Here is a 13,705-nt window from a genome sequence, read left to right as displayed (position 1 = left end):
TTAGGTCTAAAAGAACTGCAGCCATTGTTTGACCATCCTGCCTGTGTGGTGTTTCCAAATCACTGTGCCCAGCTCAGCATGGATTGCTCCAGGGAAGTAATAGTGAGACATAACCCAATGAGCACTGCAGATCCTCCTATCTCCTCCTGGCCCCTTATCTATATGCCAGGTGACTGGGGTGTCTGGGATCAGTCTGGGAACCTGCAGAGAGGAGGTGAAAGGGCTACCAGCCTGACTGCAGGTGTGTGCCAGTTTGTGTTTGGCCGAGGCGACCACTGAGCTGCAGCAAGGACAAATGCTCCTCCTGATTTTGGACTGTCTGCAAGCCCCATCTGCTCTCCAGACTGACTTTTAGCCTTTGCTGACACTGTGGTACTTTCTGTTGAGGTGAAAAGACATTATCCGTGGGATTTTTTCTTCTCCTTTTATCTTGTCCTCGTTTCCCACTGGTTTAATGCAGGCTGGTCCCTCAGGAGTCCTGCTTATATATTCTATCCTGGGGAAACAGTGTGATGGAGAGCGTTAGCTCTGCTGTAGCTTGTTGCAGAGAAGGCAGCAATAGTGCTTGATGGGAGAAAAATAAATCCAGCACATGAGCAGAGGAATGTATGAGTCAGCAGGCAGGGGCCAGAGAGGGCAAAGTGGTTCTTGGAGAGGCATCGCAATGTAGCCTGCGGTCATCGCTGGATTGGAGGTGGCTATATATATATATACATATATATATATATATGTATATATATTTATCAATAATGGTTTTTTGTCATCTTGGGAGCAAGCAATGATGGGAAGAGGTGGTATTTGGTGAAGTGGGAAGGCTTCCCACCCAATTAGCTGTGAGTCAAAGCTTGATGTTTGTGTCTGGCATGGTTTTATTTCTCCACCCTCAAGCAGCTGTCTACCAGGAGAAAAGATGCTCTCTGGCTCAGATACAGGCTTTCTCCAGGGATGGCATGGTCCTTGGATGGCATCTGCTGAGGTCTCTTCTGGCTGTCATCTCTGAAAAACATACTTGGGGTACATGTCATCTGCATATGTATTCTTCGTAACCACGTCCACTTGAAAAACTTCAAATGCTTCCCAAGTGCTAATGAAGGATCTTTCTACTAGCCCCAATAGGAACTGGTGCATGTTGTTCTCATTTCACAGATTAGGGAGCTGAGGAACAGAAAAGTGGGAATTATTATTCTGGTCAGACACATGAGTGTGGCTCATTTTGGGCTATAGGCAAGAAGGGACCTGCTCTAAATGTGTATTTGTGCAGTGCATTGTGCTGGGGGGACCTGCTGTGGATGAGCCTTTATAGTCCCTGTAATATATTATAAGAAATCCTGACTGTCTAATTTTATCACTCGATAATGGTTTGGTTTTTGTTGGATTTTTTTGGTTTTTGTTTCTTTTGTGCAGTAGTGCATCCAACAACTGGTTATAAATGTTATTCTGAGCTTTTCCCTGGGAATTCCTTGTTTTTTTAAAACTCTTCTCCAATGCTTTATTGCTGGTGAATTCAGGCTGTGACAAATGGGAAACTTTGTCTGACTCTGCAGTTTCTCTCCCTGCTCGCTTTGGTCCCGCATACAAATGCGGCAGGTCCCTGGGGAGCAGCCAAGACTGCACCACTCAGATGGAGTGGCTGGCAGCACGGTGTAAATGTTAAACAAACACTCCTGCCATTGCACAGAGAGGCTGCAATCCCACCTCTGCTTCCCAGGGCTTTTCTCTCCTTCCCTGAATGTGATGAAGACAATCATCCCTGATGAAGACAATCATCGGGACTGTCTCTGCCCCTTGAGGACACCTGAGCCAGCAGACACCACTGTAAGACCTTGGCTCCCTTAATTCCCCACTTATGCCTTCTGTGGGTGTATATTTGGTTGTTTGCAAGAAAAAAAATCTGTGATTAATCAGAAGAAGTTCTGTATCTTTGTGTATTCATTCCATTTGGGGACTTTAGTCTCAGTCAAACATCACCAGAGTGGAAACCTTTCTGAATGCTACATGAAAAAGTCACAAGAATTATCCTCTTCAGAGTCGTTCCAGATAGCTCTGCTTTTTTGACCTCCCTTGCCCCAGCCTGGGCTTAAAAGCTCAGCAGACCCTCCTTGAACTAACCTGCTTTTCTGTCCCTCTCTTTTAGGAGCAGGGAGCAGAGATGGATAAGATACTGGAAGCTGTAGTGATGTCCTCTTACCCCAACAACGTGAAGCAAGGGCTCGTGAGGCGCGTCATTGAGGCATCGAAGCAGCCCATGGACAGCGAGCAGTGCTGGTCCATGCTGGAGCTGTCCACCAAGCTTTATCTCACTGGGGACACCAAGTACAAAAGAGAGATTGGAAAAGAGGTTTTGGAGGTCTATGGCCACTATCACCCAGAGGAATTTGAGGAGTTCTTCAACGTCCGCTTCCTGCTGAGTCTCCTCCAGGAAGGCTATGGACCTCTGGGGAAGAGAAGCCATTATGTACTAGATTATATCCAGTTAGGACTACAGTTTGTCCTGGAAAGCCCGTCAGCAAACAGCATCTTCAGCTTATTGAGGATTGAGGTGCTCCGGAAAGTCTGTGAGAGGCCCAGCCCCAAGCAGTGTGCGAAGATCAGCAAACTCTTAACGCAGCATCCTCAGTGCATTCCCACGGGAAAACACCAGCTCCTGTTCTGTCAGCAGCTGATCCGGTGCATCGGGCAGTTCCAGTGCGTCTCCGAGGGGGAAGAGGAGATCATGGAGTTTTTGGAGCAGGTGAACAAAGTGAGTGGTCTGCTGCAGAGGATCTGGAGGACTCAGACCTCAGCCATCCTGCCCTCGTTGAAAGAACTGTTCACTATCATTTCTTCAACAGGTAATTTAAAAATAATAATTAAAAAAAAGGCTGGGAATGTAAATGTTGGCTCTGATGAAGTCAAACTCAATTAGTTTGACATCTTGCAGGGTTTTCATCCACTACAGAAATGCAGCTGCAGATGAAATATAACAGACAAGCATCTCTAAAAGTTACCAGGGCTCTGAGCTGGGAAAACAGTATCACCCTGAAACCAGAGAGAGTCTGCAGATGTGAGCTGTTAACAGGATCAAAGCATTTGCAGCACAAGTTTGTGTTTAGCACTTTCCAACATCAGCTGGGCTTAAGGGAAAGCATCTTATATGCAGCTTGTTAGAGTGGAACTTGAGAGCTTTTAGAAATGCCACTCTCTTTTGGCTGACTTGGTGGTGCCCCACAGCCTGCTCCCTACCAGACACTAGGGATAAAGCTAAGCAGTTATTTCTCACTGACCTAGAGGTATGAAGCCCTACTGACTGTCTGAAGGGTTGTTGCATCTTAGGGTGAGACAGGCAATATTTATTCAACTTCTGGGGCTTTTAGGTTATTGTGGAGGGTTTCAGAAGGTTTTTGGGAGGTACCAGTGCCATGAAAGGCTGGCGAGCTCCTGCTTTAGCTATTCCTAAGACAACAAGAGATGGGTTTTTGAGTATGACAACCTCATCCATTGGAAGGAGGCCCATTTCCAGGCAGGCAAAATTGCAGTTGCATCCTTTTGCAATTATTTGCAGTCTTTAGTAAAAAGAGAGCAAGCAGAGGAAATTTGGTACCTGAGTGGGGCCAAACATGTGCCTGTAATCTCTTCCTCCCTTGAGGCTACATATGGCCTCAGGGAACAGCCATCTGCTAAGATCCATCTTCATTATGTGCCACACTGGGATCTGGGGAATTATCCTCCTAGCACAGCCAATGGTGGACTCTACACTGCTTATTGGCAGCGGCTCAGTATCTGCTCCATGATGTGTGGATGTGGCATATGGGGATGTGGTTTAGTGGTGGACTTGGCAGTGCTGGGTTAAGGGCTGGACTTGATCTTTGAAAGCTTTTCCAATCTAAACAATTCTATGATTCTATTTTTTGTGGGCAGAAATTATTTGGTTTTTAGGACAAGAAATGACCTAGTGTGCCTGTTTTTCCTGTCAACTAACATCTTCTTTGCTGGGGGTGATCCCTGTCTTGCAGAGGAGCAGGAAGCCCCCTCCAATGCCTTGGCCAGCGTGGTTCAGTTTGTCCCTCTGGAGCTCATGGATGGCGTCATAAGAAACCTCACCAATGATGACAGCATCACTGATGTGCAAATGATGATGGCCATTGGCAGGTAGGAGAGGCTATGGGAGTGAAAGCTTTAACTCAGTTTGGAGAAATGCTCTGTGTGGTTTTATCCCAAACAGCTTGGCTGGTGCTGCCTGATAAGGAGTGTGTAGGGCAAAGGAAAACTTCTGTATTTTTTTCTTCTAGCCCTGAGGCCCTAGAGAACTAGAATAAAGAGTGTTTTTTATTATGATTATGAATATTATTATATTTGTTTGGCTTAATTTATTTTCTTATCAATAATTTCATTATCAGATGTCCAATATAGGCTATGTTGAAGAGGTTTGATTTTTTTTCCTGAAGCTATTGAGGCCTTTTTCTTCCCCAAGATCTCATTTTCATGATTTCATTATGATCTCTGTCTCCCTTCAGAAGGATATCTTCTTAAGCCACCAGTCACAGCTAAAGACTTATGTGAGGGAGGTATGCCCAGCTGTTTCCAGGTCCCACCTTGACCTTTGTCAGGTGGGTGTGCGGCAGCTGGACAGATGAAGTCAGTGGAGACCTAGTCAAAGCATGATGAAGAGTAGTGGGTGAAAGGCTACCTGACATGCCAGACCTGGTCTTTGCAGCACCAGTGCCCTCTTTGGCATCACCAGGTCTTCTTTTCACTCTCATGTCCAAGTCCTACAGCTCTTCTGTGCTCTAGTGCCTTGCTCTGCACTTACTTAGGTCTATCTTCAATGATCTTAAGGATATTTTCCAGGCTAAATTATTCCATGATTCTATCTTTAACCCATGCTTTCCTTAGAGGTCTCCATTTAAACAGATGATATTCACATGCAGTGGTGTGTGCACTTAACACAAGGGAGCTGCTCTGACTTGATCTCACTGGAAGCATCTTTTTTCCTCTTCTTATTACAGGATTTGTGTGTCCTTCCCAATAAGGTTACATGACAGAAACACGTTATTCCTGATGGGAAGTTTATGTATGCAAAAAAGAGTTACTTCTTTTTGGCCTGCTAGGGAAGATCATGGTTTTCCCAGAGTCCAGAGCAACCCAAGACAAAATATTAGGCTATCAGCTCAGTTCCTAACCCTCTTCTCCATCTTTTTCTCCTTCTGGACACTTGTGGCTACAAGCTCCAGATGAATCTTCTCAGAGTGCCAGCGTCTAAATACAGAGATTGCCAAATCAACTGCATCATTCCTTAAAACCGTCTTTGTCATGCAGAAGGAGGAGTAAATAATTAGTCAGAGCCCACAAAATGTAATTAACATCACTTAGGAGAAGTGTTGAAGTTTTGGCAGCATGTTTATGGCAGATGGGTGCCCCAAAACCAGCATGACCCCAGGCTGTTTGATATGTGTGCTCCATGCCTAGAAAATCAAAGAAAAATGTACAAATTGAAGATCTTTTAGCCTGGTATCCCTGGCAAACTGGTTGCATGCAGGAGTGTTTTTTCTGAAGTTTGGGTTTGGGAGTAGCAGGGGAATAAACTGGACTTATGTAGATCTTCTGGTCAAGCATGTAAAGAACAAGTGGTGGTAGAAAAAGCAAGGCTGTCACCTGCTGGCATAAGTGCACACCACAAGCTCTTTTACAGAATTTGTCTATTTTTAGATAAACTCTATTATTGTGCCTCTGTGTTGTCAGAGGTACTCACAGATTTGGTTTTCTTTTTTTTTTTTCCCCTGGGGATGTATCAGTTCCAAAGAGCCCAGGCCTGGATGCAGAAGGCATCTGCTGTCACACAGCTATGCAGGCACTCACTACCTCTGGAGATCAGGGTCTAGGCTTTTAAAAGTTTAGCATACCAAATCAATGACTCCTCTGTCAAATTAGGGTCATCACTACTAAAGTATTTGTGGATTGTGCAATGTGAATTTAAAATGTAATTTCTTCCTACTGTAGCAACACGGGCAGCACTGTAACTTAGCTACCAGTGCTAGCAAAGTATAGCTTCAATCAAATAAGGTTATTTTAGGCCTGTTTAAAGAAGATAGGGAGAAAAAAGACCTTTGAATCTCTGGATCCATCTCCCTGCTTTATAGCATTGACATTACAGACCCCTTTCATCAGTGTTCAACTCTGCTCCTCAAAGCAGGACTGTGTTCCCACTGCTGTTCTTTCACAGCTCTTCCACCACTGGTTGCTTTAGTGGGTCAAATCTCTCTTCCAACAGCCAGTCTGTGTGTATTTCTGGCTATCTTACAGTTCATTTGATCTTATGCCAACAGAAATAGCTGAAATATCTTTTGCCTCCCTGGTGTTTATTCCTTCAATATGTGCAGGAAGAGCAGTCCCTTCCCATCTCTGCTTTTTTTCATGGCTGTGCTAAACAAGCCAGGTTATTTTAAGCTTTTCTTGCAGGAAGTGTTCTTCATTTCTCCAACCACCTGAACAAGTTTCTTCCACATAGTTCATTGGTCTTGGGCACAGATGGTGGTGTTTGTGCACCACGTTCAGCATGGCAGCCTGACCACAACCTGAGGTCATTGTTTTGCTATGGAGAACACCTTTCTTTCTGCACCACAGGTGGTGACGGTCCTTTCCATGGCTGCTGTTACACCGGGAACTTGTAATCACCTGGCATCTGCCTGGTTGTCTTCAGGCAGATGAGTTACTGTAGCCTCCATTTCTGGTGCCTTGCATGCCTTCTGAATCAATACATTTTCTTCCAGTTCCACATTTCTAATCCTCAGGGTCTTCCTTGTGACTCCTTGATCTTCCTCTTGTGTGGATGATGCTTGACAGCTGTGCATCTTCACACACAGTGATTACATGGCTTTCCTTGTTCTCCTCTGGTGCAAATGTCTGTGCAAACTTCTCTGGCGTTTGCTTTATTATCCACCTTGGCTTGACTTTTATTATTTTTCAACACTCAAACATATTCTGCCTTTGAAAGTTTTTTTTACTGACTAGACTTTAATTTTTCCAGATCCCTGTAAACTTCACTAATTTCTGCTCTTTGCCCTGTGATGGTTAGTTATCTATCTTCCCTTCTTTTATTTTGCATAAGATATAGATTTATAAGTAAAAGGAACTGACTGGGTAAGGTAGCTGAATTGAGGTGTAGCCTGAAGGTTTGGGGTATCTTCAAATCAAAAGTACTGAAATGTCTAGCAAAGCTGGAAACTTGGACATCCCAAGTCTTACTTGCTTCCTGGTTGTTTAACATTAAATTTTAACAGAAACAATGTGTAATCACTTAGTCTTAGGTTATTGTTTCACAAGAAACTTCTGTAAAGCACTTATTTCTTGCAGAAACTTGACAACATGTTGGTCGAATGGCTAGAAATGAAATTTTTTACCTGTGACATTCAGGAATAATGGGCTTCTATTAGAGTTTCCGGGTGGAGTTTTTTTAATATGTTTTTGGAAATCAATGTTTCCCACACTGAGGACTAAAATATATGAATCTGAGTGCTTTTTCCTTACCAGTAACAATGCAGAGATCAAACCAGTACCATTTGTTTTCTAATGGTGACAATGCAGAGACCTCAATCAAATCCTCACATGACTACTATGTAGAGCACAACGCCAGTTTTAAAAACTTGAATTTGACTAGACTGAAATTTTTGGAAAAAATCCCCACTTTACTCAATGGACTCGGGCCTGATCCTCTGAAGAACCACAGCGTGATGGTGACATTGGGGTATTTCTACTTCAGGCTTTTTTGTTCTTTGAATAACATGTGAAATGCCTTGTGCAGAGCCTGTCTCATCCCAGTAACTGGACACCAGTTTGGAGGAGGTTTGACCCAGAGCAGAGCTTGACTTTTACAGTATGTGCATTACATTTATTTAAGAGTTTGTGTTTTGTTTCAGGATGATTGACTGGGTGTCCTGGCCCCTGGGAAAGAACATAGACAAGTGGATCATTGCTCTGTTGAAGGGTTTGGCTGCAGTGAAAAAGTTCAGCATCTTGATTGAAGTCACTCTTTCGAAAATAGAAAAGGTCAGTTGGCGCTTTTAAATGTGAATGTGAACCACAGAAATACCATCTTGCACCTGAAATATCACCTTGCCTTTCAAATGACAGGATGAGATGTATAGAGAAAAAAGAGTTTGCTGTCCCAAGGGATACTGATCTTGCTGCTAAGAATGATGTTCTCCAGAACAGCCTGGAATTCTGCAGGTTGTGGTCTGCAGAGGTACTGATATCTTAAAGGAAATAAAATAGCCAAGGATTTTCAAACCAGTCAAACGCTTTCCTCCCCAAACTATGAAGTTCTTGTAAAATTTACTTTTGGGAATGTGACATGCTCTCCTTTGACCATGCCTGGGTCATTGCTGGCTGGCACAGGTAAAATACATATCAGTGTGTGTATTAATAGCCTACATAGTCACAGGTCAGTTCTAAAGCCTGTGCCCTGGCTTGGTTCTTTTATTAGTGTAGATAAAGCCCCTGCTGCCATTGCCATCACCTCTTTCAGCAGTCGGTACTTGCTCTCTCTGAAAACTGTGATCAAGCTGTTCCAAGGGATACTGGTCACTATTTCAGAACTTCTTCCATGCTGTGGTCCTACTCTTCCCTCCTTCATATAGTGGGGATAACACCTGGCTGAGCCACCAGAAGAAATCATAGAAGCTACTAAGACTATGTTCTTAGGGACATGGCTTAATGCTGGGCTTGGCAGTGCTGGGTTAATAGCTGGGCTCAATGATATTAGAGGTATTTTCTCACCTAAATGATACTGTCATTCTATAATTATCAGTACTAGAACATTATCAATAACTGCATTTGTCTTTGTGATCCCTCAAGTGCATTGAGCAGTGGGACAGTAGCCAAGCATCTCTGGCTTTTCTTTCTTTCCTTTCATTATTAATACATAGGAAAGGGACACAGCCCATAAAATAACGTGTGATTTTTGGAGACCCTTAGAAGTTATGATCTGACAACAGTAGAGGGTATAGAGGTATTTTTTGTAAAGTAGAATAAATATAATTGTGTAGCCTTTGAAAAAGATACTTGCCTTTATCTCTTTGTCTGAAGGGTAAGTGATAAAGTTCCAAATATCTGAATAAATTAAGAAGCATGTTCTAGAAAATCTAGCATTCTGCTGTCCTTGCCTAGTTTTTTCATGAGGAGGTATGGAGATGCAGCACTGTCATAGAGGCATTACACAAGGCTGAAAAGGTGAGAATAATCCGCACAGTATTTTTAAGGGTGCCCTGAGCCAATGCTCAGGATAGGAGATGACTCTGGACACCTAGTTACAGGCTGCTTGCTTCAACATCCAGCATGGAGTAGGAAGAGACCAGCAGCCATGGGAGATGCCCCATGCCTCTGTTTCCTGCTGTTCCCTGCTCCTCCTGGTTGCAGTGCCATCCTGCCTTCTCATTTGCTTTTTTTTCTCCTCGCCCAGGTCTTCTCCAAGCTGCTGTACCCCGTTGTGAGGGAGGGGGCTTTGTCTGTCCTGCAGTACATGCTGCTGAGCTTCCAGCACTCCCACGAGGCATTTCACTTGGTAAGGCTGAGTCTGGCACTTGGATGAGGCCATTGTCCTGAGTGTAGCCCTGCTGTGGGCCAGCAGGGATAGGGGGGCACCTAAGGTGTGGCAGATGTTGCCACTCTGGCTTTGGAGTGCATTTGGTGGAGCCTTTGCATTGAGAACATCTCAGAGGGCCCTCACTGTGGAGGGCAGGGAATACATTATTAAACAGCCCTTGCTTTTCCTAAGTGGGTGCCTTCCTGTGTGTTGGACTCAGTGGGCCCCATCCTACGTGCAGCTTTCAATTTTCACCAACACGTGGCACCCATTTCTTTAAGTGGTGGGTCATCTTTGAATGGTTTGAACAACATCAGTGCAGCAAGACCAGAAGACCAGATCAGAACACTTCACTACACAAATTCTCTGTTAAAAGCAAAATCAACTTTTGGCAACATTTGAATATCCACTTTTCATTTCCACAATGATATTTTATAATTTGTTTTGCTGTTGGCACTAAGGCACAGCTATGCTTCCTGCTGGTGTTGCCTCTGGAATGCTGAATTTAAAAAGTGAGGTTGAAGGCAAAAGCATGCTTGTAGTGATTGAACTGATAAAAGCAGTGATGGAAAGATTACTCCTATTAATGTTTGATTTTGTACTTTCTGGTTAAAGCCTTTATATTTGGCTTTTCACCTGAAGTTCACAGAACAAAGCTAGAAAAAAGCAAAGCTAGCCAACATTTTCGACTGATGCTTTTTCATTCCTCAGCTGGAGATACTTTGAAGGAATAGTCATTCCAACATGTTGTCTTCAGTTGGACATCAAATTTTGAAACACTCCAAAAGCTGTGAGTTGCTCTTGGCTTGAAGTTTCCATCTGTAGTCCATAAGCATAAATTTCCTCCTTTATTTAAAGAACCCAAAAGCCAACAGGGCCAAACCACGTCTTTTTGTGCTTGCCCTGGCACTTTGGAAGGGTTTTGAGAATTGTTCACATCACAGCTTGGCAAAATTCTGATGTACAAAAAGGTGCTGCAATTGATTTTCTTCCCCAACAACCTTTCTTGTTGGAAGAGAAATAGTTAAAATCTCAACATTCTGAAGGGAAAGAAAAAGAGGGGAAGAAGACCAAGCGAGGAAGAGAGGACCTGGAAATGGCTGGACTGAGGTCCTCATACTTTTCTCCAGCATTGCACTGGGCTAAAAATTGCTTAAAATATAAATATGAAAAAGGTTGTGTGGGTGCCTGGGTCACTGTAGCACATCTGCGGGGTTGGAAATCGGTTGTTAATTCTGTGTGCAGCTGCAGCGTCAGCAGAGGGTGCCCGTGAGCAAGGGATCATTTGCATTTGCATCTGCTCGTGCATTTTTATGTTTTCAAGATGAAAGCAAAATAAAGAATGTGCTGTTTATATGCCTGTTGCCACCCATCCCACCGTACCAATTCCAGTTCAGTGTATTCAGTATAAAATAAAGAGCACAGCAGACAACATTTCTTTTAGGCTAATCCCACCTACCTACCTTGCAGGTTTGAATCCCTGCACTTGGCAGTCAGCATATCCTTTCCATTGTGAGTGTGGGATTTAGGGGAGATTAAAGAATGGCAATTGCAGCTCAGCAAAGCAGCAGCACAAACCTGTAGGTGTCATGCAACAGAAAACCCTCTAAAGCTGCCAAAATCAACAAGAGAGTTGCTGTTGAGCTCAAAGGGTGAAGGGTGAAGTCTAGAGTGACACTGAAGTCAGCTCCTGTTCACTGTCTTTTCTGCCTGCAGGTGAATTTCATTCCCCTAAATGTATTAATATTCTGTGAATAACATGGAGTAATTTTTGTTGTGAATTTTTTTTTCCAGCTACTCCCTCACATCCCCAGGCTGGTGGCCTCTTTGAAGAAGGAGGACTCCAATTCTGCAACCAGCTCCCTGGAGCAGCTGGCTGAGCTCATCCACTGCATGTTCTTCCGCTTCTCAGGATTCCCAGACCTCTATGAACCAGTCCTAGAAGCAGTTAAAGTGAGTCATGCCCTTCTCAGTCATTTTACTGCTCTACATATGGAAATGGCATCTTTGTCAGTAGCTAGAATAGAGAGACTGTCTGGTAGGAATATCCTGACCCTGTCTCTCGCTGGTAGGGATGTCCTGACCTCAACACCTCAGATGGTGGTAGAAGAGAGGGGATTAAAATTCTGAGTCTGAGCCCTGTGTAGCCAGGTTGAAGGAAGTTACTTCTCTAATGGTGGGCCTGCAGAAGTCCTGATGGTGCCTGTAGGTTTTAGCTATAACTTTATTCTGAAATGCCTCTAAAGGACTAATACAAACAAGTAAACTCTTCTGTGCATGGAGGCAGGTTCATGTAAAGAGCAGGAAAATTAGTTGTGTGAATGCCTCTAGCAGAGGAGTTTTGCAGTTGCCCATTACTAATTCTTCACGGGAAAACATCAGTCATGGGATCATAGAATACCCTGAGCTGGAAGGGATCCACGAGGATCATCGAGTTCAACTCCTGACCCTGCACAGGACAGGAATCACACCAGGTGCCTGAGAGCAAGCCAAGCTTCTTGGCTTGGTGCCATGACAACTTCCCTGGGAAACCTGTTCCAGTGTCCAGCCACCCCATGCTGGACGCTTTTCCTAATATCCAACCTAAACCTCCCCTGAGACAGCTTCATGCTGTTTTCTGGTGCCCTGTCACTAGTACCAGAGAGAAGGGATTGGTGCCTGCCCCTCAGCTTCCCCTTGTGAGGACAGATAATGATTTGTAACTGAGATCTCTCTTTCCAAGGCTCTCCCGATTCCAAATGAAGACCGGATTAAACACCTCTTGGGACAAAATGCTTGGACCTCCCAGAAGAATGAGCTGGCCTGCTTCTACCCACGCCTGGCATCTAAATCAGAGACAGGAAAGATTGGGTTAATTAACTTGGGAAACACTTGCTACATGAACAGCATCATACAGTCTCTTTTCATGGCTTCAGAGTGAGTTTTTCCTCTCTTGCTCCTGTTCAAGGCTGCTCCAGGGGTTGCTTGTCACTCCAACCTTGCACGTCCCACACTGATTTTCCATCTCACTCACAGATTGCATCTCTGCTTTTCTTTCACAGCTTTCGGCATTCAGTGCTGAATTTAGCTGAGGGCAACTCCCAGCCCCTGATGACAAAGCTCCAGTGGCTCTTTGCATTTTTGGAGCACAGTCAGGTAATTATTTCATGTTTTAGTTATTTGTTTGGACTGTCGGCTGCGGAAAGGCTCGTCTCCAAGTTGCTTCCTGCTGGCTCCAACATGCTGATAAGGAGCTGTGGATCTTGGTGGGTTTTTGTAACGGGACAAATTTTGTTTATATGAAGGAGGCTAATTTTGGGAGAGGTGGAGGGAAAATCCTATCACCCATGAAAGTGGGCCATGTTCACACCAGGCTGCCTGTCTTTTACTTGTGGTCTTCTTGGGCTGGGCTGATGTCATAGCTAATGTTTTTGACAATGAAGTCCATTAGGTAATAGTTTACATCTGTGGTCAGCTGAGAAGCCTGTTGGTGTGAAGCAGAGGCTTTGTTTCTTGCTGTGCAGCAAGGGAGAAGACTGGAGCAGCTCACTTGTCCCACTGCTGCCCAGCAAAGCACTAGCAATCAGTGAAAACTGCTTTAAAGGTGGTTTTGTTAAAAGGATAATTATAAAAATCCCCTTAGATTCCACATTGTTGAATCCTCTGTATGTGAGGAAAGTAAAATAAAAATAACACCCTTAAGTAAATGTAAATATTCCCATGACAAATGTGAAATTTAATGGAGTGACTCCTGGAGGTACAGCTAGGTCATATCTAATTTTTTTCTTGAAAATATATCTTTCTGTCCCTAGAAAGACAAGATTTTGGAAAGGCAGTGAATTTTCCCTTGCTGGGAAGCAAGTCATCCAGGCTTTTCAATTTCCCAAGCCTGGACTGGCAGAGCTGGCTGGTAGCATTGTGGTATTATGTCACTACAGATGACCTGGGGGGGAAGTATAGACATCCTGTTAAATTTAATATTTGGTAATAGAAGAATCTAGGTTTTGATTGCAGGTTAGGGTGTCTGTGTTCTGTGATGAGCAAGTACAGAAGCATGTTGTGTAGCTGATGGTTATAGTTTCCTGTTAATTTCCTTTTGGTTATTTTTCTTCTTTGGGTTGTTCTTGAAGTTACCTTTTTTCTAAAAATGGGTCTTTTTCCATATTAATT

General features: G+C 43.8%; 1 protein-coding gene across 2 annotated transcripts in view; it reads left to right on the top strand.

Moving 5' to 3' along the window:
* USP35 (ubiquitin specific peptidase 35) overlaps positions 1-13,705 on the top strand; it is a 28,533-nt gene that overhangs the window by 8,939 nt on the left and 5,889 nt on the right. For both annotated transcript variants that reach the window (XM_030958189.1, XM_030958180.1), the window contains exons 2-8: positions 2,135-2,831; positions 3,993-4,128; positions 7,893-8,022; positions 9,434-9,535; positions 11,351-11,509; positions 12,279-12,472; positions 12,598-12,691. In XM_030958189.1, coding sequence (XP_030814049.1) covers positions 2,150-2,831; positions 3,993-4,128; positions 7,893-8,022; positions 9,434-9,535; positions 11,351-11,509; positions 12,279-12,472; positions 12,598-12,691 — 1,497 coding nt within the window. In that variant the 5' untranslated portion in view covers positions 2,135-2,149. The remainder of the gene's footprint in view (positions 1-2,134; positions 2,832-3,992; positions 4,129-7,892; positions 8,023-9,433; positions 9,536-11,350; positions 11,510-12,278; positions 12,473-12,597; positions 12,692-13,705) is intronic.

This window comes from Camarhynchus parvulus, chromosome 1 (assembly GCF_901933205.1).
Source record: "Camarhynchus parvulus chromosome 1, STF_HiC, whole genome shotgun sequence".
NCBI lineage: Eukaryota > Metazoa > Chordata > Aves > Passeriformes > Thraupidae > Camarhynchus > Camarhynchus parvulus.
This window is presented reverse-complemented; position numbering and strand designations above follow the sequence as displayed.